Below are 21,614 nucleotides of genomic sequence, written 5' to 3'. Positions count from 1 at the left end.
GAGAGGGAGAGGGAGAGGGAGAGGGAGAGGGAGAGGGAGAGGTAGAGGGAGAGGGAGAGGGAGAAGGAGAGGGAGAGGGAGAGGTACAGGGAGAGGGAGAGGGAGAGGGACAGGGAGAGGAGTGTAATAATGTCTACTACCATGTCACATCCTAGTTCCAACCTGAACCACACTGTACCGGCTCAGGTAGTTTCTTTTTACATTGTCCTTTCCAGCACTATGGTGGCTGAAATGTGCTGAAATGTGCTAAACCGTGGTTTGGCTCAGTAGTGTGAAAAGTGTACCAGCAAGCTCCCTCAAAGGCCCGAAACTCTCAACCCCTCAATCCACTTCTGCTCGGATCAAAGAGTTTGGGGCACTAAAGCTTATAAATTAGGTTATGAAAATCTGGAGTTGGGAGAACTTTAATCTGGTTGCAATGTCATGCCCGCTCATCATCGCTGAACTTCAAATAGTATTTGGTACTCAGAGACGGCATCCCAAATGGAACCCTATTCCCTTTTATAGTGCACTAGTTCCATTTGGGATGCACCCAGACGCTGAGCCCCTATTCTGATAAGAACAGCTGAGAGCGTTGACGTGACTGTAACAAAAATGTTGATCTTAATGAGACGACTTACAAAACAGTAACTGGAGATGGTCTGTATAGGCTGAATTAAATAAAGGGCCAAAGTTAATCTGATTGTTACAAATTCTATTAAGAGTCTTGACATAGCAATCTATTAGTCTCTTCGGTTTGTACAAAATCTAAATCTTACTCAAGTTGACAACCATAACTAACATAATGATGTTATATTAAAAACAGGAGAAAACAAACAATTGGTTGTCTTCTAATAGAGTCAAAATTCAAGTTATCAATAAATAACGTTTCAATCTCCTGATGCCAAATCAAGCAAGAGCAATGATGATTCAATTAGACTGTTTGATTGGCTTGTAATTCAAGTCACTTTTTCATTTTTTTCATTACATTTTTTTATTTAACCTTTTATTTAAATAGGTAAATCAGTTCAACCGTGGCACCCACCTGAGTCGCTGGCAGAGCAATGGTCAGTGATGAGGCTGGGCAGACCTGGTACGGCCTGGGTAGTGAGGTACCAGACAGCATGGAGAACGTCTGTAGCGTGGATTCTGTTGTGATCTGGATTGATTGATTAAAACAAATATATATATATATATATTTACCAAGACTAGAGAGCGAAAGGGAGAGAATATGAGACATCTCAGTAGTGATAACTTCCACTAGGCCACACTGTTTCTGTTTCTGCTGTAGAGTGAAAAGGATATGGAGAGATTGTACCGTAAACTTGTGTTAATGGAGAGTTGATAGGAAAATGATGTAACATCGCCCTCTTGCGGTATACTGACGGTATGACACGTTTAACTCAACTTCAATATACATTTACATTTACATTTAAGTCATTTAGCTGATGCTCTTATTCAGAGCGACTTACAAATATACGAAGGAAAACAAACGTAAAACATTAAGGGACAGTTTCCCGGGCACAGATTAAGTCTAGTGCTGGACTAAAAATGTACTCTACTAGGCTTAATCTGTGTCTGCAAAACAGAGTCATTCGGGTAAAACAGGAGCTTTTAAGAGAGCAGAGTCATTAAGTTAAAACAGGTTCTTACATGGTATGTCTCTGTAGCCATTCTCCAAAGCATGGAAGTAGTTCATGAATTCATGAACCGGGATCTTGAAGGTCTCAAATAGGCCTGTGTCTTCAAAAAGCCTGTGAGAGACCTGGAACGAACACAGAGAGTTAGAGAGCTCACAGAACCACTCTTTGATTGACACTGAATGGTCTATGGGCTTATAGACAGCCTCATTCTCATAGACGTCTCGACACTCGCTTTAACATGTACAGATATTCTTCATTTATTCTGTGACAGCACCCAACCTGACACACATCGCAGACTGGGAGCAACGTAGCACCCCTAAAACACTTAGGGGTAAAGTGCCTTGCTCAAGGGTACAACGGCAGTAGTATGCAGAGATATTGAAGTTGGAAACCCTCCGGCTGCCGGATCACTCCCTGTAGATTTCCCTGCACACAGGGTTCAAACCGGCAACCCACCAGTTACCTGCCCACTTCTCTAACCTCGAGGCTACCGCTTCTGTCTCAAACAACCAATCAGATTGTCACCAGACAAACACACTTTGATTGACACAGTGCCTGCTCAATGATAGATGGTTGACCATCAGCCTGTCTAATTGGTTGTTTCTCTCACCTGGCTGAGAATGCTTCAATGGCAGAAGATGAACTATTCTAACCTGTCCCCACCTGGTTACACCTCCTCTGACTAGACGGTACAGTACCTGTCCTCACCTGGTTACATCTCCCCTGACTAGACTGTACAGTACCTGTCCTCACCTGGTTACATCTCCCCTGACTAGACTGTACAGTACCTGTCCTCACCTGGTTACATCTCCCCTGACTAGACTGTACAGTACCTGTCCTCACCTGGTTACATCTCCCCTGACTAGACTGTACAGTACCTGTCCTCACCTGGTTACATCTCCCTGACTAGACTGTACAGTACCTGTCCTCACCTGGTTACATCTCCCCTGACTAGACTGTACAGTACCTGTCCTCACCTGGTTACATCTCCCCTGACTAGACTGTACAGTACCTGTCCTCACCTGGTTACATCTCCCCTGACTAGACTGTACAGTACCTGTCCTCACTTGGTTACATCTCCCCTGACTAGACTGTACAGTACCTGTCCTCACCTGGTTACATCTCCCCTGACTAGACTGTACAGTACCTGTCCTCACCTGGTTACATCTCCCTTGACTAGACTGTACAGTACCTGTCCTCACCTGGTTACATCTCCCCTGACTAGACTGTACAGTACCTGTCCTCACTTGGTTACATCTCCCCTGACTAGACTGTACAGTACCTGTCCTCACCTGGTTACATCTCCCTTGACTAGACTGTACAGTACCTGTCCTCACCTGGTTACATTTCCCCTGACTAGACTGTACAGTACCTGTCCTCACCTGGTTACATCTCTCCTGACTAGACTGTACAGTACCTGTCCTCACCTGGTTACATCTCCCCTGACTAGACTGTACAGTACCTGTCCTCACCTGGTTACATCTCCCTTGACTAGACTGGACTAGACTTGACTAGACTGACTAGACTGTACAGTAGCTGGTCTCACCTGGTTACATCTCACCTGACTAGGCTGTACAGTAACTGGTCTCATCTGGTTACATCTCACCTGACTAGGCTGTACAGTAGCTGGTCTCACCTGGTTACATCTCACCTGACTAGGCTTTACAGTAGCGGGTCTCACCTGACTAGGCTGTACAGTAGCTGGTCTCACCTGGTTACAGCTCACCTGACTAGGCTGTACAGTAACTGGTCTCATCTGGTTACAGCTCACCTGACTAGGCTGTACAGTAGCGGGTCTCACCTGGTTACATCTGACCTGACTAGGCTGTACAGGAGCTGGTCTCACCTGACTAGGCTGTACAGTAGCTGGTCTCACCTGGTTACATCTCACCTGACTAGGCTGTACAGTAGCGGGTCTCACCTGGTTACATCTCACCTGACTAGGCTGTACAGTAGCGGGTCTCACCTGGTTACATCTCACCTGACTAGGCTGTACAGTAGCGGGTCTCACCTGGTTACATCTCACCTGACTAGGCTGTACAGTAGCTGGTCTCACCTGGCTGAGGATGCGGCCACATTTGCCCTGGGTCTTCTCCATCAAGCTGAAGATGGGGAAGTTCCATTGGTTGAGGTGGCTCATTAGGGGCTCCAAGTCCTCCATCACTAATGGCTCCGGGGCCAGCTGGGGCTTTTCCTACAGAGGCCATAGACATGTTATAAGCCTTTATAATGTCTTTATGAACCTTTATATGGTCTTATTAAATATCAGAAAATGTTCTCTCTCTCTACTGTAGGTCATAAACATGTCATAAGGGGGCCAGACATGGACAGCTGGTGGTGCCAATCTACTGTAGGTCATAAACATGTCATAAGGGGGCCAGACATGGACAGCTGGTGGTGCCAATCTACTGTAGGTCATAAACATGTCATAAGGGGGTCAGATATAGATGGCTGGTGGTGCCAATCTACTGCAGGTCATATACATGTCATAAGGGGGCCAGACATAGACAGCTGGAGATGCCAATCTACTGTAGGTCATAAACATGTCATAAGGGGGTCAGATATAGACGGCTGGTGGTGCCAATCTACAAGCACTGAATGTTATGTTGTTAGTAAATTAACTTTTGTCTTCTGAGGTGGTTGTGCCTCTGCCTGAGGAATAAGCCAATAATAATGCTCAAGTCCAAATCTAGACAGCCAGCTCCACTGTATTTGATCATGATTCACCTGTAATCGTGGACTGAATTACACCTGGGACACAAGGTTGGTGCAATAAATTATCAGGTGGAACAGAAAACCAGCACTATTCCGGACCTCGTAAGGTAAGGGTTGAATACCCCTGTGGCCTAAAAGATTTAGACCTAGAAAGAAGTGTGAAAAAGAAAACTAGAGCTACCTCTACGGTTGCTGTGGCTGTTTCTCACCTCTGCAGGTAGCATGATGAGGTTTTGGGGGGTGTTTTTGCCCCCTTCTGCGTCCCCCTCCTCTGTCGGCGCTACGTCGCTGCTGTCGCTGTGGTTGGCCTCGTGGGTACTGTCGTAGTCTGACGATGCCACCACCTGATCCTCTGATTGGGGTACAGAGAAAGCGTTACCATGGAGACGGGACAACACCTTCAAAGCATTCAACACTACTGCAAAAACACATCACACATATCTGTTGTGAGACAGGATCAGCCTGGTATCAGATCTGCTCTTCTTGTCTTCCCAACTAACTCCTATGGTCATTGTCTCACCATGGAGACGGGATTCTCACAAAGCATTTAGCACTGCTGCAAAGAATCCAATATTGCTACAAAGCATTCAGCACTTCTTCAAAGCATTAAACACTGCTACAAAGCATTCAGCACTTCTTCAAAGCATTAAACACTGCTACAAAGCATTCAGCACTTCTTCAAAGCATTAAACACTGCTTCAAAGCCTTCAACCCTGCCGCAAAGCATTCAGCACTGCTGCAAAGCATTCAGCACTGCTGCAAAGCACACACACAAGTAATATCCACTCTGGGACAGGAGTATCCATTTCATACAATCATTGTCCTCTCTAGCACAGTTCCTGTGATGGACGCATAACCAGGCCAGAGCAGTACAGTACAGCTCGGCTCAATGATGTGGAAGGGGAAGGTAACACTGGCAGAGATGACAAGCTAAACGATAGAAGAAGAGTCCGTGAGTACAGTACAGCTCGGCTCAATAGTTTGAAAACGGTAGTGGTGAGGAAGGGGAAGGTATCACTGGCAGAGATGAGAAGCTCAGTTAAAAGGATGGTTGTACCTGTCCGGTGGATCCTGTCCCCTTTGTCCATGGATCCCTCCCCATGGCTCAGCTTTATGTACGGTCTCCCACAGCTGTGGTAAAGGAAAGTTAGAGGTCAGAGGTCAGACAGAAGTGAATATGTTTTCATCAAGTACATCTATCAATGAATGGCGCTAGCTCTTAGATATTGTGGGCACCTGAATATGCCTTATTAAAACACTGGCCTGAGAAATGTTTTGATGTGTACTGTACAGTGTGTCTATGACATACAGTGCTTTCGAAAAGTATTCAGACCCCTTGGCTTTTTCCACATTTTGTTACATTACAGCCTGATTCCAAAATGGATTAAATAAAGAAAATCCTCAACAATCTACACACAATATCCCATAATGGCAAAGCAAAAATGGTTTTTTAGACATTTTAGCAAAGGTATTAAAAAAACAAACAGAAATACCTTATTTACGTAAGTATTCAGACCCTTTGCTATGAGACTTGAAATTGAGCTCAAGGTCCTTGGTCAGGGAGAACCAGACTGAAGCCACTCCTCAGAAAAACGCACATGACAGCCCGCTTGAAGTTTGCCAAAAGGCACCTAAAGACTCTCAGACCATGAGAAATAAGATTATCTGGTTTGATGAAACCAAGATAGAACACTTTCCCTGAATGCCAAGCATCAAGTCTGGAGGAAACCTGGCACCATCCCTACGGTGAAGCATGGTGGTGGCAGCATCATGCTGTTGGGGTGTTTTTCAGCGGCAGGGACTGGGAGACTAGTCAGGATCAAGGGAACAATGAACGGAGCAAAGTACAGAGAGATCCTTGATGAAAACCTGCTGTAGAGTGCTCAGGATCTCAGACTGGGGCGAAGGTTCACCTTCCAACAGGACAACAACCCTAAGCACACAGCCAAGACAATGCAGGAGTGGCTTCGAGACAAGTCTCTGAATGTCCTTGATTGGCCCAGCCAGAACCCGGTCTTGAACCTGATCAACATCTCTGGAGAGACCTGAAAATAGCTGTGCAGCGACGCTCCCCATCCAACCTGAAAGAGCTTCAGAGAATCTGCAGAGAAAAATGTTGTAAACCCAAATACAGGTGTGCCAAGCTTGTCATCAATTCCAAATAATGATGTGACATCACTTGATCAACACTATTCTACGTCCCAGGTTCTATTGTCCTTCTGTAGCTCAGTTGGTAGAGCATGGCGCTTGTAACGCCAGGGTAGTGGGTTCGATCCCCGGGACCACCCATACGTAGAATGTATCCACACATGACTGTAAGTCGCTTTGGATAAAAGCGTCTGCTAAATGGCATATATTATTATTATTATATTATTGTGTTCTAAAGGAGTCAGTTAGAAGACGTGTGGAGAACCATTTGAGTCAAAGGAACAATCGTTTCATCATGCACATCATGAAATCAAGTTAATATTTCCCAGCTCTCTCTCTCTCTCGCTCTCATTCTCTCTCTCGTATTGCTTGGCAGACTGTTCCATCCAACAATCTCTGTAATCTCTAAGCAAACTCATACCACAAAACAAACTGAAAATGCTGAAATTCAACATGACTTCAGTGAAGGAGCAAATATGAATAAACACCCTCACACACACAAACAAGTGTTGAAAAAATCAGTTTGTTGTCTGTGGCTCCAGCTGTCAGTTGGTCAGACAGTTTACTGGTTTCCTACTGGGCTGTCCACGCATTAAAAATAGCATGGTTTCCTACTGGGCTGTCCACCCATTAAAAATAGCATGGTTTCCTACTGGGCTGTCCACCCATTAAAAATAGCATGGTTTCCTACTGTGCTGTCCACCCATTAAAAATAGCATGGTTTCCTACTGGGCTGTCCACCCATTAAAAATAGGATGGTTTCCTACTGGGCTGTCGACCCATTAAAAATAGATGGTTTCCTACTGGGCTGTCCACCCATTAAAAATAGCATGGTTTCCTACTGGGCTGTCCACCCATTAAAAAGAGCATGGTTTCCTACTGGGCTGTCCACCCATTAAAAATAGGATGGTTTCCTACTGGGCTGTCCACCCATTAAAAATAGCATGGTTTCCTACTGGGCTGTCGACCCATTAAAAATAGCATGGTTTCCTACTGGGCTGTCCACCCATTAAAAATAGCATGGTTTCCTACTGGGCTGTCCACCCATTAAAAATAGCATGGTTTCCTACTGGGCTGTCCACCCATTAAAAATAGGATGGTTTCCTACTGGGCTGTCCACCCATTAAAAATAGCATGGTTTCCTACTGGGCTGTCCACCCATTAAAAATAGCATGGTTTCCTACTGGGCTATCCACACATTAAAAATAGCATGGTTTCCTACTGGGCTGTCCATGCATTAAAAATAGGATGGTTTCCTACTGGGCTGTCCACCCATTAAAAATAGGATGGTTTCCTACTGGGCTGTCCACACATTAAAAATAGCATGGTTTCCTACTGGGCTGTCCACACATTAAAAATAGCATGGTTTCCTACTGGGCTGTCCACCCATTAAAATAGGATGGTTTCCTACTGGGCTGTCCACCCATTAAAAATAGGATGGTTTCCTACTGGGCTGTCCACCCATTAAAAATAGGATGGTTTCCTACTGGGCTGTCCACACATTAAAAATAGGATGGTTTCCTACTGGGCTGTCCACCCATTAAAAATAGGATGGTTTCCTACTGGGCTGTCCACCCATTAAAAAGAGCATGGTTTCCTACTGGGCTGTCCACACATTAAAAATAGCATGGTTTCCTACTGGGCTGTCCACCCATTAAAAATAGGATGGTTTCCTACTGGGCTGTCCACCCATTAAAAAGAGCATGGTTTCCTACTGGGCTGTCCACCCATTAAAAATAGGATGGTTTCCTACTGGGCTGTCCACCCATTAAAAATAGCATGGTTTCCTACTGGGCTGTCGACCCATTAAAAATAGCATGGTTTCCTACTGGGCTGTCCACCCATTAAAAAGAGCATGGTTTCCTACTGGGCTGTCCACCCATTAAAAATAGGATGGTTTCCTACTGGGCTGTCCACACATTAAAAATAGCATGGTTTCCTACTGGGCTGTCCACACATTAAAAATAGCATGGTTTCCTACTGGGCTGTCCACCCATTAAAATAGGATGGTTTCCTACTGGGCTGTCCACCCATTAAAAATAGGATGGTTTCCTACTGGGCTGTCCACCCATTAAAAATAGGATGGTTTCCTACTGGGCTGTCCACACATTAAAAATAGGATGGTTTCCTACTGGGCTGTCCACCCATTAAAAATAGGATGGTTTCCTACTGGGCTGTCCACCCATTAAAAAGAGCATGGTTTCCTACTGGGCTGTCCACACATTAAAAATAGCATGGTTTCCTACTGGGCTGTCCACCCATTAAAAATAGGATGGTTTCCTACTGGGCTGTCCACCCATTAAAAGAGCATGGTTTCCTACTGGGCTGTCCACCCATTAAAAATAGGATGGTTTCCTACTGGGCTGTCCACCCATTAAAAATAGCATGGTTTCCTACTGGGCTGTCGACCCATTAAAAATAGCATGGTTTCCTACTGGGCTGTCCACCCATTAAAAAGAGCATGGTTTCCTACTGGGCTGTCCACCCATTAAAAATAGCATGGTTTCCTACTGGGCTGTCCACCCATTAAAAATAGGATGGTTTCCTACTGGGCTGTCCACCCATTAAAAATAGCATGGTTTCCTACTGGGCTGTCCACCCATTAAAAATAGCATGGTTTCCTACTGGGCTGTCCACACATTAAAAATAGCATGGTTTCCTACTGGGCTGTCCACCCATTAAAAATAGGATGGTTTCCTACTGGGCTGTCCACCCATTAAAAATAGGATGGTTTCCTACTGGGCTGTCCACACATTAAAAATAGCATGGTTTCCTACTGGGCTGTCCACACATTAAAAATAGCATGGTTTCCTACTGGGCTGCCCACCCATTAAAATAGGATGGTTTCCTACTGGGCTGTCCACCCATTAAAAATAGGATGGTTTCCTACTGGGCTGTCCACCCATTAAAAATAGGATGGTTTCCTACTGGGCTGTCCACACATTAAAAATAGGATGGTTTCCTACTGGACTGTCCACCCATTAAAAATAGGATGGTTTCCTACTGGGCTGTCCACCCATTAAAAAGAGCATGGTTTCCTACTGGGCTGTCCACACATTAAAAAGAGCATGGTTTCCTACTGGGCTGTCCACCCATTAAAAATAGGATGGTTTCCTACTGGGCTGTCCACCCATTAAAAAGAGCATGGTTTCCTACTGGGCTGTCCACCCATTAAAAAGAGCATGGTTTCCTACTGGGCTGTCCACCCATTAAAAAGAACATTCACAGAAGCTGAAATAACATTTTTAATGAATGAACTCATTAACACGAACGCACAGAGTAATCTGAACACAAAATAAAACAAAATAAATCATTTACATTTACATTACATTACATTTAAGTCATTTAGCAGACGCTCTTATCCAGAGCGACTTACAAATTGGTGCATTCACCTTATGACATCCAGTGGGACAGTCACTTAACAATAGTGCATCTAAAACTTAGGGGGGGTGGGGTGAGAGGGATTACTTAACCTATCCTAGGTATTCCTTAAAGAGGTGGGGTTTCAGGTGTCTCCGGAAGGTGGTGATTGACTCCGCTGTCCTGGCGTCGTGAGGGAGTTTGTTCCACCATTGGGGGGCCAAATCAGAACCACTGAAGCATGAACTGACTTTAAACGGACTAATAGGGAATGGCTCAAACATGGAAATACCAACCACCTGTCCCCCAACCGCCTGTCCCCCCAACAGCCTGTCCCCCAACCGCCTGTCCCCCAACCACCTGTCCCCCAACCACCTGTTCCCCCAAACGCCCGTCCCCCAAACTACCTGTCCCCCAACAGCCTGTCCAACTGCCTGTCCCCCCAACTGCCTGTCCCCCCAACTACCTGTCCCCCAACTAGTCCCCCCTGCCTGTGCCCCCAACTGCCTGGCCCCCCAACTGCCTGTCCTCCCCAACAGCCTGTCCCCCCAACTGCCTGTCCCCCCAACTGCCTGTCCCCCCAACTGCCTGTCCCCCAACTGCCTGTCCTCCACAACTACCTGTCCCCACAACAGCATGTCCCCCCAAATGCCTGTCCCCCTAACTGCCTGTCCCCCCAAAAGCCTGTCCCCCAAACCACCTGTCCCCCCAACTACCTGTCCCCCTAACTGCCTGTCCCCCAAACTACCTGTACCCCCAACTACCTGTCCCCCCAATAGTCTGTCCCCCCAACAGTCTGTCCCCCTAACTACCAGTCCCCCAACAGCCTGTCCCCCAACAGTCTGTCCCCCAACTACCTGTCCCCCTAACAGTCTGTGCCCCCAACTGCCTGTCCCCCCAACTGCCTGTCCTCCCCAACAGCATGTCCCCCCAACTGCCTGTCCCCCAACTGCCTGTCCTCCCCAACTAGCCTGTCCCCCAACAGCATGTCCCCCCCCAAATGCCTGTCCCCCCAATTGCCCCCAAAACCTCCTGTCCCCCCAACTACCTGTCTCCCCAATAGCCTGTCCCCCACAACTACCTGTCCCCCAACTACCTGTCTCCCCAATAGCCTGTCCCCCAACAGCCTGTCCCCCCAACTACCTGTCCCCCCACACCAACAGCCTGTCCCCCAACCGCCTGTCCCCCAACCGCCTGTCCCCCCAACCACCTGTCCCCCAACCACCTGTTCCCCCAACCGCCCGTCCCCCAAACTACCTGTCCCCCAACAGCCTGTCCCCCTCAACTGCCTGTCCCCCCAACTGCCTGTCCCCCCAACTGCCTGTCCTCCCCAACAGCATGTCTCCCCCAACTGCCTGTCCCCCCAACTACCTCTCCCCAACTACCTGTCCCCCAACAGCCTGTGCCCCCAACTGCCTGGCCCCCCAACTGCCTGTCCTCCCCAACAGCCTGTCCCCCCAACTGCCTGTCCCCCAACTACCTGTCCCCCAACTGCCTGTCCTCCACAACGACCCCCAAGCATGTCTCCCCCTGTGCCCCCCAACTGCCTGTCCCCCCAACCACCTGTACCCCAAACCACCTGTCCCCCCAACTACCTGTCCCCCCAACTGCCTGTCCCCCAAACTACCTGTCACCCCCAACTAGCTGTCCCCCAACAGCCTGTCCTCCCAACAGTCTGTCCTCCCAACTACCTGTCCCCCCAACAGCCTGTCCCCCAACTACCTGTCCCCCAACAGCCTGTCCCCCCAACAGCCTGTCCCCCCAACAGCCTGTCCCCCCAACTGCCTGTCCCCCCAACTGCCTGTCCCCCCAACTGCCTGTCCCCCCAACCGCCTGTCCCCCAACCGCCTTCGTAGCCAACCACCTGACCCCCCAACTGCCTGTCCCCCCAACTGTCTGTCCCCCCCCAACAGCCTGTCCCCCCAACTACCTGTCCCCCAACAGCCTGTCCCCCAACAGCCTGTCCCCCCAACTACCTGTCCCACCAACAGCATGTCCCCGCCAACAGCCTGTCCCCCCCCAACTGCCTGTCCCCCCAACAGCCTGTCCCCCCAACAGCCTGTCCCCCCAACTGCCTGTTCCCCCAACTGCCTGTCCCCCCAACCACCTGTCTCCCCAACCGCCTTCGTATACGACCACCTGACCCCCTCAACCGCCTTCGTAGCCAACCACCTGACCCCCACAACTACCTGTCCCCCCAACAGCATGTCCCCCCAAATGCCTGTCCCCCCAATTGCCTGTCCCCAAAACCTCCTGTCCCCCCAACTACCTGTCCCCCAACAGCCTGTCCCCCAACAGTCTGTCCCCCAACTACCTGTCCCCCAACAGCCTGTGCCCCCAACAGCCTGTCCCCCACAACTACCTGTCCCCCCCCAACTACCTGTCTCCCCAATAGCCTGTCCCCCAACAGCCTGTCCCCCCAACTACCTGTCCCCCAACAACATGTCCCCGCCAACAGCCTGTCCCCCAACCGCCTGTCCCCCAACCGCCTGTCCCCCAACCACCTGTCCCCCCAGCCACCTGTTCCCCCAACCGCCCGTCCCCCAAACTACCTGTCCCCCAACAGCCTGTCCCCCTCAACTGCCTGTCCCCCAACTGCCTGTCCCCCCAACTGCCTGTCCTCCCCAACAGCATGTCTCCCCCAACTGCCTGTCCCCCCAACTACCACTCCCCCCAACTACCTGTCCCCCCAACAGCCTGTGCCCCCAACTGCCTGGCCCCCCAACTGCCTGTCCTCCCCAACAGCCTGTCCCCCCCAACTGCCTTTCCCCCAACTACCTGTCCCCCCAACTGCCTGTCCTCCACAACGACCTGTCCCCCAACAGCATGTCTCCCCCAAATGCCTGTCCCCCCAACTGCCTGTCCCCCCCAACCACCTGTACCCCAAACCACCTGTCCCCCAACTACCTGTCCCCCAACTGTCTGTCCCCCAACAGCCTGTCCCCCCAACTACCTGTCCCCCCAACAGCCTGTCCCCCAACAGCCTGTCCCCCAACTACCTGTCCCACCAACAGCATGTCCCCGCCAACAGCCTGTCCCCCCAACTGCCTGTCCCCCCAACAGCCTGTCCCCCCAACAGCCTGTCCCCCCAACTGCATGTTCCCCCAACTGCCTGTCCCCCCAACCACCTGTCTCCCCAACCGCCTTCGTATACGACCACCTGACCCCCTCAACCGCCTTCGTAGCCAACCACCTGACCCCCACAACTACCTGTCCCCCAACAGCATGTCCCCCCAAATGCCTGTCCCCCCAATTGCCTGTCCCCAAAACCTCCTGTCCCCCCAACTACCTGTCCCCCAACAGCCTGTCCCCCAACAGTCTGTCCCCCCAACTACCTGTCCCCCCAACAGCCCAACAGCCTGTCCCCCCCAACCGCCTGTCCCCCAACCGCCTGTCCCCCAACCACCTGTCCCCCCAACCACCTGTTCCCCCAACCGCCCGTCCCCCAAACTACCTGTCCCCCAACAGCCTGTCCCCCTCAACTGCCTGTCCCCCCAACTGCCTGTCCCCCCAACTGCCTGTCCTCCCCAACAGCATGTCTCCCCCAACTGCCTGTCCCCCCAACTACCTCTCCCCCCAACTACCTGTCCCCCAACAGCCTGTGCCCCCAACTGCCTGGCCCCCCAACTGCCTGTCCTCCCCAACAGCCTGTCCCCCCAACTGCCTGTCCCCCCAACTACCTGTCCCCCCCCAACTGCCTGTCCTCCACAACGACCTGTCCCCCAACAGCATGTCTCCCCCAAATGCCTGTCCCCCCAACTGCCTGTCCCCCCAACCACCTGTACCCCAAACCACCTGTCCCCCAACTACCTGTCCCCCAACTGCCTGTCCCCCAAACTACCTGTCACCCCCAACTAGCTGTCCCCCAACAGCCTGTCCTCCCAACAGTCTGTCCTCCCAACTACCTGTCCCCCAACAGCCTGTCCCCCCAACAGCCTGTGCCCCCAACTACCTGTCCCCCCCAACTACCTGTCCCCCAACAGCCTGTCCCCCCAACAGCCTGTCCCCCCAACAGCCTGTCCCCCCAACTGCCTGTCCCCCAACTGCCTGTCCCCCCAACCGCCTGTCCCCCAACCGCCTTCGTAGCCGACCACCTGACCCCCTCAACCGCCTTCGTAGCCGACCACCTGACCCCCCAACCACCTGTCCCCCCAACCGCCTTCGTAGCCAACCACCTGACCCCCCAACTGTCTGTCCCCCCAACAGCCTGTCCCCCCAACTACCTGTCCCCCAACAGCCTGTCCCCCAACAGCCTGTCCCCCAACAGCATGTCCCCGCCAACAGCCTGTCCCCCCAACAGCCTGTCCCCCCAACAGCCTGTCCCCCCAACTGCCTGTTCCCCCAACTGCCTGTCCCCCAACCGCCTTCGTAGCCGACCACCTGACCCCCTCAACCGCCTTCGTAGCCAACCACCTGACCCCCCAACTGCCTGTCCCCCCAACTGCCTGTCCCCCCCAACCACCTGTCTCCCCAACCGCCTTCGTAGCCGACCACCTGACCCCCTCAACTGCCTTCGTAGCCGACCACCTGACCCCCTCAACCGCCTGTCCCCCCAACTGCCTGTCCCCCCAACCACCTGTCTCCCCAACCGCCTTCGTAGCCGACCACCTGACCCCCCAACTGCCTGTCCCCCCAACCACCTGTCTCCCCAACCGCCTTCGTAGCCGACCACCTGACCCCCTCAACCGCCTTCGTAGCCGACCACCTGACCCCCTCAACCGCCTTTGTACCACCTGACCCCCACCTGACCCCTGACCACCTGACCCCTGACCACCTGACCCCTGACTACCTGACCACCTGACCCCCTGACCCCCTGAAAATAACGGACTAACTGTTTCCCCCTGCAAAACTTTCAAACATGTTTTATTCCACACCTGCTAGCACACACACACACACACACACACACACACACACACACACACACACACACACACACACACACACACACACACACACACACACACACACACACACACACACACACACACACGCGCGCACACGTGCACACGCACACATACATACACTGGATTGACCGTGCAAACTGCAAACACAACAGCGCTGTCTTTGTTGTGTGCTCAGGGTCATTAGACTACGGGTGGGTACCTATCCCCTGACTGAAACATTTCCTCAGAACAAGACACACTACAAGCCTTTGTGGCCTGTGTAACACCATGCTTTAAGGGGCTAATCTGCACTTTAAACAATAACAAAGTGTCCTCCCCGCCACTCTTTCAGTAAAAAGCTGAGGGTTCGGGCTAGAGAAATGTAACCAATCTCAAATTCATAGACGGGCGCTATGGATGCAAGGACCGAGGATCCATTATATGAAATTATAGTTTTCAACCATGTTTTGAGGGTAAACAGTCCAAAAATAGATGTCCACAGCAGATTGCCCCTTTAACTGCTGTCATTTCCTCTACTCCATGTTCTTCAGCATTTGGGAGGAGCTATTCTAACTTAAACCATCTAAAATGCATCAGACGGCAGCTGAGAGATGTGTTTAAGAGGTTTCTGGTGTCCTCAAAGTAACTTTCACTTGGGGTTGGATGTATGTTCAGGAAAAAAAAAATACTATAAAGTTCTGTATTGTATATTCTTAGTCCAATCAGTTTGTGATCTGTCTGAGAGGGAAAGCTTCGCTGGGTTGTTGGTCCGTGTGGTTCAGCTCTGCTTTGTTTTCAGCCTTGGGCCTAGATTCAATACGGACCACGGAAGATTATAGCAAGATTGATATTTAAAGGACGCTTTCGATTAAGCCGACATATGTAGCATTTACTGTGAATGTGGTCTTGTGAATGAGGTAATATTGATTTAAAAAGATAAATAGCCTTAAAGGGGAGGGGGTAGATTTAATCTAGCCCTTAGTCTTTATGGATAACTCAATGTGGTTCTAGTCAGTCCGTCCGTCAGTCAGTAGTTTGTTTGGGTCTGTTTGGTTCTAGTCAGTCAGTCAGTAGTTTGTTTGGTTCTAGTCAGTCTGTCAGTAGTTTATTTGGTTCTAGTCAGTCAGTCAGTAGTTTGTTTGGGTCTGTTTGGTTCTAGTCAGTCAGTCAGTAGTTTTCTTGGTTCTAGTCAGTCAGTCCGTAGTTTGTTTGGTTCTAGTCAGTCTGTCAGTAGTTTATTTGGTTCTAGTCAGTCAGTCAGTAGTTTGTTTGGGTCTGTTTGGTTCTAGTCAGTCAGTCAGTAGTTTGTTTAGGTTTGTTTGGTTCTAGTCAGTCAGTCTGTCACGCCCTGACCTTAGAGATCCTTTTTATGTCTCTATTTTGGTTTGGTCAGGGCGTGAGTTGGGGTGGGAATTCTATGTTTTGTGTTTCTATGATTTTTTATTTCTATGTTTTGGCCGGGAATGGTTCTCAATCAGGGACAGCTATTGTTGTCTCTGATTGCAAACCATACTTAGGTTCCCTTTTTTGTGGGAAGTTAACTTTGTTTGATGGCACATAGCCTCAAGCTTCACGGTTTGTTTTGTTGGCGTCATTTCGAATAAAAGAGAAAATGTTCCCCCCAACCGCCTGTCCCCCCTCCCGCCTGCTCACCACGCTGCACCTTGGTCTAGTTCTTTTAACGGCCGTGACAGAACTTCCCACCACCAAAGGACCAAGCAGCATGGTCAGAGGTATGAGACAACCTGGGAGGAGTTAGAGAGGTGGACGGTCAACCCAGGGAGAGTGCCAGAGCCCGCCTGGGATTCTATGGAGCAGTGCAAAAGGGTTACCGGAGAATGGAGTTGGCGAGACGAACACTGCTGGCAAGGAAGCCCGAGAGGCAGCCCCAACATTTTTTGGGGGGGGGCACACGGGGAGTGTGGCTGAGTCGGGTTGGAGACCTGAGCCAACTACCCGTGCTTACCGTGGCGGGCGTTGTACTGGTCAGGCACCATGTTATGCGGTGGAGCGCACCGTGTCTCCAGTACGCGTTCTTAGCCCGGTGCAATACATCCCAGCTCCCTGCATCTGCCGGGTTAGGGTGAATATCCAGCCAGGACGGATGGTGCCAGCCCTGCTCTCCAGACCTCCAGTACGTCTCTACGGCCCAGGATATCCTGCGCCGGCTCTGCGCACTGTGTCTCCAGTGCGTCTGCACAGCCCAATGCATCCTGTGCCTGCGCCCAGCACGTGCCAGGCCAAAATAACCCTCCAGCCAGGACGGGTTGTGCAGGCTCCTAGCTCGAGACCACCAGTGCGCCTCCACGGCCCAGTGTATCTGGTGCCTCTGCCAAGGACAGGGCCTCCTGTATGTCTCTCCAGCCGGGTGAGTCCTATGCCTGCGCCTAGAACTAACTCTCCCATACGTCTCCCCAGCCTGGTGAGCCCTGTCGCAGCTCCACGTACCAGACTGCCCATACGTCTCCTCCCTCCAGTGATTATCCATGGCAAGAAGCTTCCAGTGATGATCCATGGCAAGAAGCCTCCAGTGATGATCCATGGCACGAAGCCTCCAGTGATGATCCATGGCAAGAAGCCTCCAGTGATGATCCATGGCAAGAAGCCTCCAGTGATGATCCATGGTACGGAGCCTCCAGTGAGTAGTCATGGCAGGAAGCCTCCAGTTAGGAGTCATGGCAGGAAGCCTCCAGTGAGGAGTCATGGCACGAAGCCTCCAACAACAGCCTCCAATCCGGAGCCTCCAACGACAGCCTCCACTCCGGAGCCTCCAGCGACGGGTCTCCAGTCCGGAGCCTCCAGCGATGACCGTCTCCAGTCCGGAGACTCCAGCGACGACCGTCTCCAGTCCGGAGCCTCCAGCAATAAAAGAGAAAATGTACGCTCACCAGGCTGCACCTTGGTCCAGTTCTTTTAACGGCCGTGACACAGTCAGTAGTTTGTTTGGTTCTAGTCAGTCAGTCAGCAGTTTGTTTTGGTCTGTTTACTTCTAGTCAGTCAGTCAGTAGTTTGTTTGGTTCTAATCAGTCAGTCATTAATTTGTTTGGTTCTAGTCAGTCAGTAATTTGTTTGGTTCTACATTTACATTTACATTTAAGTCATTTAGCAGACGCTCTTATCCAGAGCGACTTACTAATCAGTCAGTCATTAATTTGTTTGGTTCTAGTCAGTCAGTTTGTCAGTAGTTTGTTTGGTTCTAGCCAGTCAGTAGTTTGTTTGGTTCTAGTCAGTCATTCAGTAGTTTCTTTGGGTCTGTTTGGTTCTAGCCAGTCAGTCAGTAATTTGTTTGGATCTAGTCAGTCAGTAATTTGTTTGGTTCTAGTCAGTCAGTTAGAAATTTGTTTGGTTCTAGTCAGTCAGTAATTTGTTTGGTTCTAGTCAGTCAGTCAGTCAGTAATTTGTTTGGTTCTAGTCAGTCAGTCAGTCAGTAATTTGTTTGGTTCTAATCAGTCAGTAATTTGTTTGGTTCTAGTCAGTCAGTCAGTAATTTGTTTGTTTCTAATCAGTCAGTCAGTAATTTGTTTTATTCAAGTCAGTCAGTCAGTAATTTGTTTGGTTCTAGTCAGTCAGTCAGTCAGTAATGTGTTTGGTTCTACTCAGTCAGTAATCTGTTTGGTTCTAGTCAGTCAGTCATTAATTTGTTTGGTTCTAGTCAGTCAGTAATTTGTTTGGTTCTAGTCAGTCAGTAATTTGTTTGGTTCTAGTCAGTCAGTCAGTCAGTAATTTGTTTGGTTCTAATCAGTCAGTCAGTAATTGGCTTGGTTCTAGTCAGTCAGTTAGAAATTTGTTTGGTTCTAGTCAGTCAGTAATTTAACACACTCACACTTTGTACACAAATCCTTGTCGCACTGATGCGCTGTCTGCTGGACCTGCACCGCACGACACTGAGGTCTGGCCACTTGTGAGCTAAACAGGACTAGACAATCATCTGACCACACACACAGCTGCCTATTAGCAAGCAGTAGGACGAGCCATCTTAACATTCGATAGGAGACTAAATACTCTCCTGTAGCGAACTGAGTTTTGTACTGTGTGTAGTTGGACCTTAAGGAACCATCTATGGAAGAGTATCAGTCTAAAGAGCATCATTAGTCTCTGACATACAGTTCTTTGAAGCACCATTCAATTACCAAACTGTTTTGGTTTGCCAGGACCTACACGAGTTAGGGGTGAGATGGAGGAACTGTTTTGGTTTCCCAGGACCTACACGAGTTAGGGGTGAGATGGAGAAATTGTTTTGGTTTTCCAGGACCTACACGAGTTAGGGGTGAGATGGAGGAACTGTTTTGGTTTGCCAGGACCTACAAGAGTTAGGGGTGAGATGGAGAAACTGTTTTGGTTTCCCAGGACCTACACGAGTTAGGGGTGAGATGGAGGAACTGTTTTGGTTTGCCAGGACCTAGAAGAGTTAGGGGTGAGATGGAGGAACTGTTTTGGTTTCCCAGGACCTACAAGAGTTAGGGGTGAGATGGAGGAACTGTTTTGGTTTGCCAGGACCTACACGAGTTAGGGGTGAGATGTAGGAACTGTTTTGGTTTCCCAGGACCTACAAGAGTTAGGGGTGAGATGGAGGAACTGTTTTGGTTTCCCAGGACCTACACGAGTTAGGGGTGAGATGGAGGAACTGTTTTGGTTGCCAGGACCTACAAGAGTTAGGGGTTAGATGGAGGAAGAGCAGGATGGGAAATGGAGGTATCACTGTGAAAAACAAAAATCTAGTTGTTTCAACAAATTATTATTAAGTAACTGGTTCCACAGACTTATCCTTATCCTCTGCAGCAGAGGTAACTCTGGGTCTTCCTTTCCTGTGGCGGTCCTCAAGAGAGCCAGTTTCATCATAGCGCCTGATGATTTTTGCAATTGTACTCGAGGAAACTATAAAAGTTCTTGAAATGTTCCCGGATTGACCAAGCTTCATGTCTGGAAGTAATGATGGATTGTAATTTTTCTTTGCTTATTTGAGCTGTTTTTGCCATAATATGGACTTGGTATTTTACCAAATAGTGCTATCTTCTGTATACCAACACCACCTTGTCACAACACAACTGATTGGCTCAAACACATTAAGAAGGAAAGAAATTCCACAAATTAACTTTTAACAAGGCACACTTGTGCATTGAAACACATTCCAGGTGACTACCTCATGAAGCTGGTTGAGAGAATGCCAAGAGTGTGCTTAGCTGTCATCAAGGCAAAGGGTGGCTACTTTCAAGAATCTCAAATTTAAATATATTTTGATTTGTTGAACATTTGTTGAACACTGGTTTCTACATGATTCCATATGTAGTGGCAGGTAGCCTAGTAGTTAGAGCGTTGGGCCAGTAACCGAAAGGTTGCTAGACTGAATCCCCGAGCTGACAAGGTAAAAAATCTGTCGTTCTACCCCTGAACAAGGCAGTTAATCCACTGTTCCTAAGCCGTCATTGTAAATAAGAATTTGTTCTTAACTGACTTACCTAGTTAAATAAATCTGTGTTATTTCATAGTTTATGTATTCACTATTATTCTACAACGTAGAAAATAGTTTTTTTTTAAATTAAAAACATTGAATGAGTAGGTGTGTCCACACTTTTGACTGGTACTGAATGAGACAAGATGAGCAAACACATCATTTTACGTTGACTGACTTTTTGCCTTAAGTTTTCTCAGGTTGGAGCTAAATTTGGGGCAACTAAACATTTTAAGTCAGGTAACACTTTAACCCGAAAAGTTGTGTAAAGTAAAGAAAAAAACATCTGTGCAACTAGTTACTTAATAACAATAATGGAGGATGGATGAGGGGAAAGGCAGGGAAAGAACAGAAGGGTCTCTATTGTCTAATACATTCCGTGCTTCACCCTTACCCTCAAATCTGTAGGATCTTAATTGTGATATTACCATCAAGGTTTTTCCTCCTTCATTTTCCATCGTGTCAGCATTCAGTAACGTACTAATTTAAGCAGAAATAACGCCAACTTTGAAGCTTTAAAGCTATATGCTCCTTATCAGTGCAACCAATCTGGATGTGGTTCTGGATAGAGAGGCCCTCCTACTTCCATTCAGTTGAATACCTTTCTCCCACTGCACTAAACACACACACGGGCACATGCACACACACGGGCACTAAACACACACACAGGCACATGCACATGCACACACACGGGCACGTAGACACACGCACACACTCTAAACAGCACTGCTGTTGTTATCTTCTCCACATCTGGAGCTAGTGTAGGTATTAGGTTGATTACTGGAAGAAGGTAGACGGAGTAGCTAGATTACTGGAAGAAGGTAGACAGAGTAGCTAGATTACTGAATATAGGTAGACGGAGTAGCTAGATTACTGAATGTAGGTAGATGGAGTAGCTAGATGACTGAATGTAGCTGAACGGAGAAGGTAGATTACTGGAAGAAGGTAGACAGAGTAGCTAGATTACTGGAAGAAGGTAGACGGAGTAGGTAGATTACTGGAAGTAGCTAGATGGAGTAGCTAGATTACTGGAAGAAGGTAGAGAGAGTAGCTAGATTACTGGAAGAAGGTAGAGAGAGTAGCTAGATTACTGGAAGAAGGTAGACGGAGTAGCTAGATTACTGAATATAGCTGGACGGAGAAGGTAGATTACTGGACCTAGGTTGATATCGGATTAGGTAGATTACTGAATGTAGGTAGATTACTGGATGTAGGTATATTACTGGAAGTAGGTAGATTACTGGATGTAGGTATATTACTGGATGTCGGTATATTACTGGATGAGGTAGATTACTGGAAGTAGGTAGATTACTGGATGTAGGTATATTACTGGATGTCGGTATATTACTGGATGTCGGTATATTACTGGAAGTAGGTAGATTACTGGATGTCGGTAGATTACTGGAAGTAGGTATATTACTGGATGTCGGTATATTA

The 21,614-nt window shown here is 49.0% G+C and overlaps 1 protein-coding gene across 1 annotated transcript in view; it reads right to left on the bottom strand.

The window, feature by feature from the left end:
- Positions 1-21,614, bottom strand: part of LOC124032233 (cGMP-inhibited 3',5'-cyclic phosphodiesterase A-like) — a 241,605-nt gene that overhangs the window by 15,673 nt on the left and 204,318 nt on the right. Inside the window, exons 6-10 of the mRNA XM_046344482.1 lie at positions 5,395-5,468; positions 4,547-4,689; positions 3,679-3,816; positions 1,633-1,744; positions 1,025-1,138 (exon numbers count right to left, since the gene is read on the bottom strand). Coding sequence (XP_046200438.1) covers positions 1,025-1,138; positions 1,633-1,744; positions 3,679-3,816; positions 4,547-4,689; positions 5,395-5,468 — 581 coding nt within the window. The remainder of the gene's footprint in view (positions 1-1,024; positions 1,139-1,632; positions 1,745-3,678; positions 3,817-4,546; positions 4,690-5,394; positions 5,469-21,614) is intronic.

This window comes from Oncorhynchus gorbuscha, linkage group LG01 (assembly GCF_021184085.1).
Source record: "Oncorhynchus gorbuscha isolate QuinsamMale2020 ecotype Even-year linkage group LG01, OgorEven_v1.0, whole genome shotgun sequence".
NCBI classification, from domain to species: Eukaryota; Metazoa; Chordata; class Actinopteri; order Salmoniformes; family Salmonidae; genus Oncorhynchus; species Oncorhynchus gorbuscha.
This window is presented reverse-complemented; position numbering and strand designations above follow the sequence as displayed.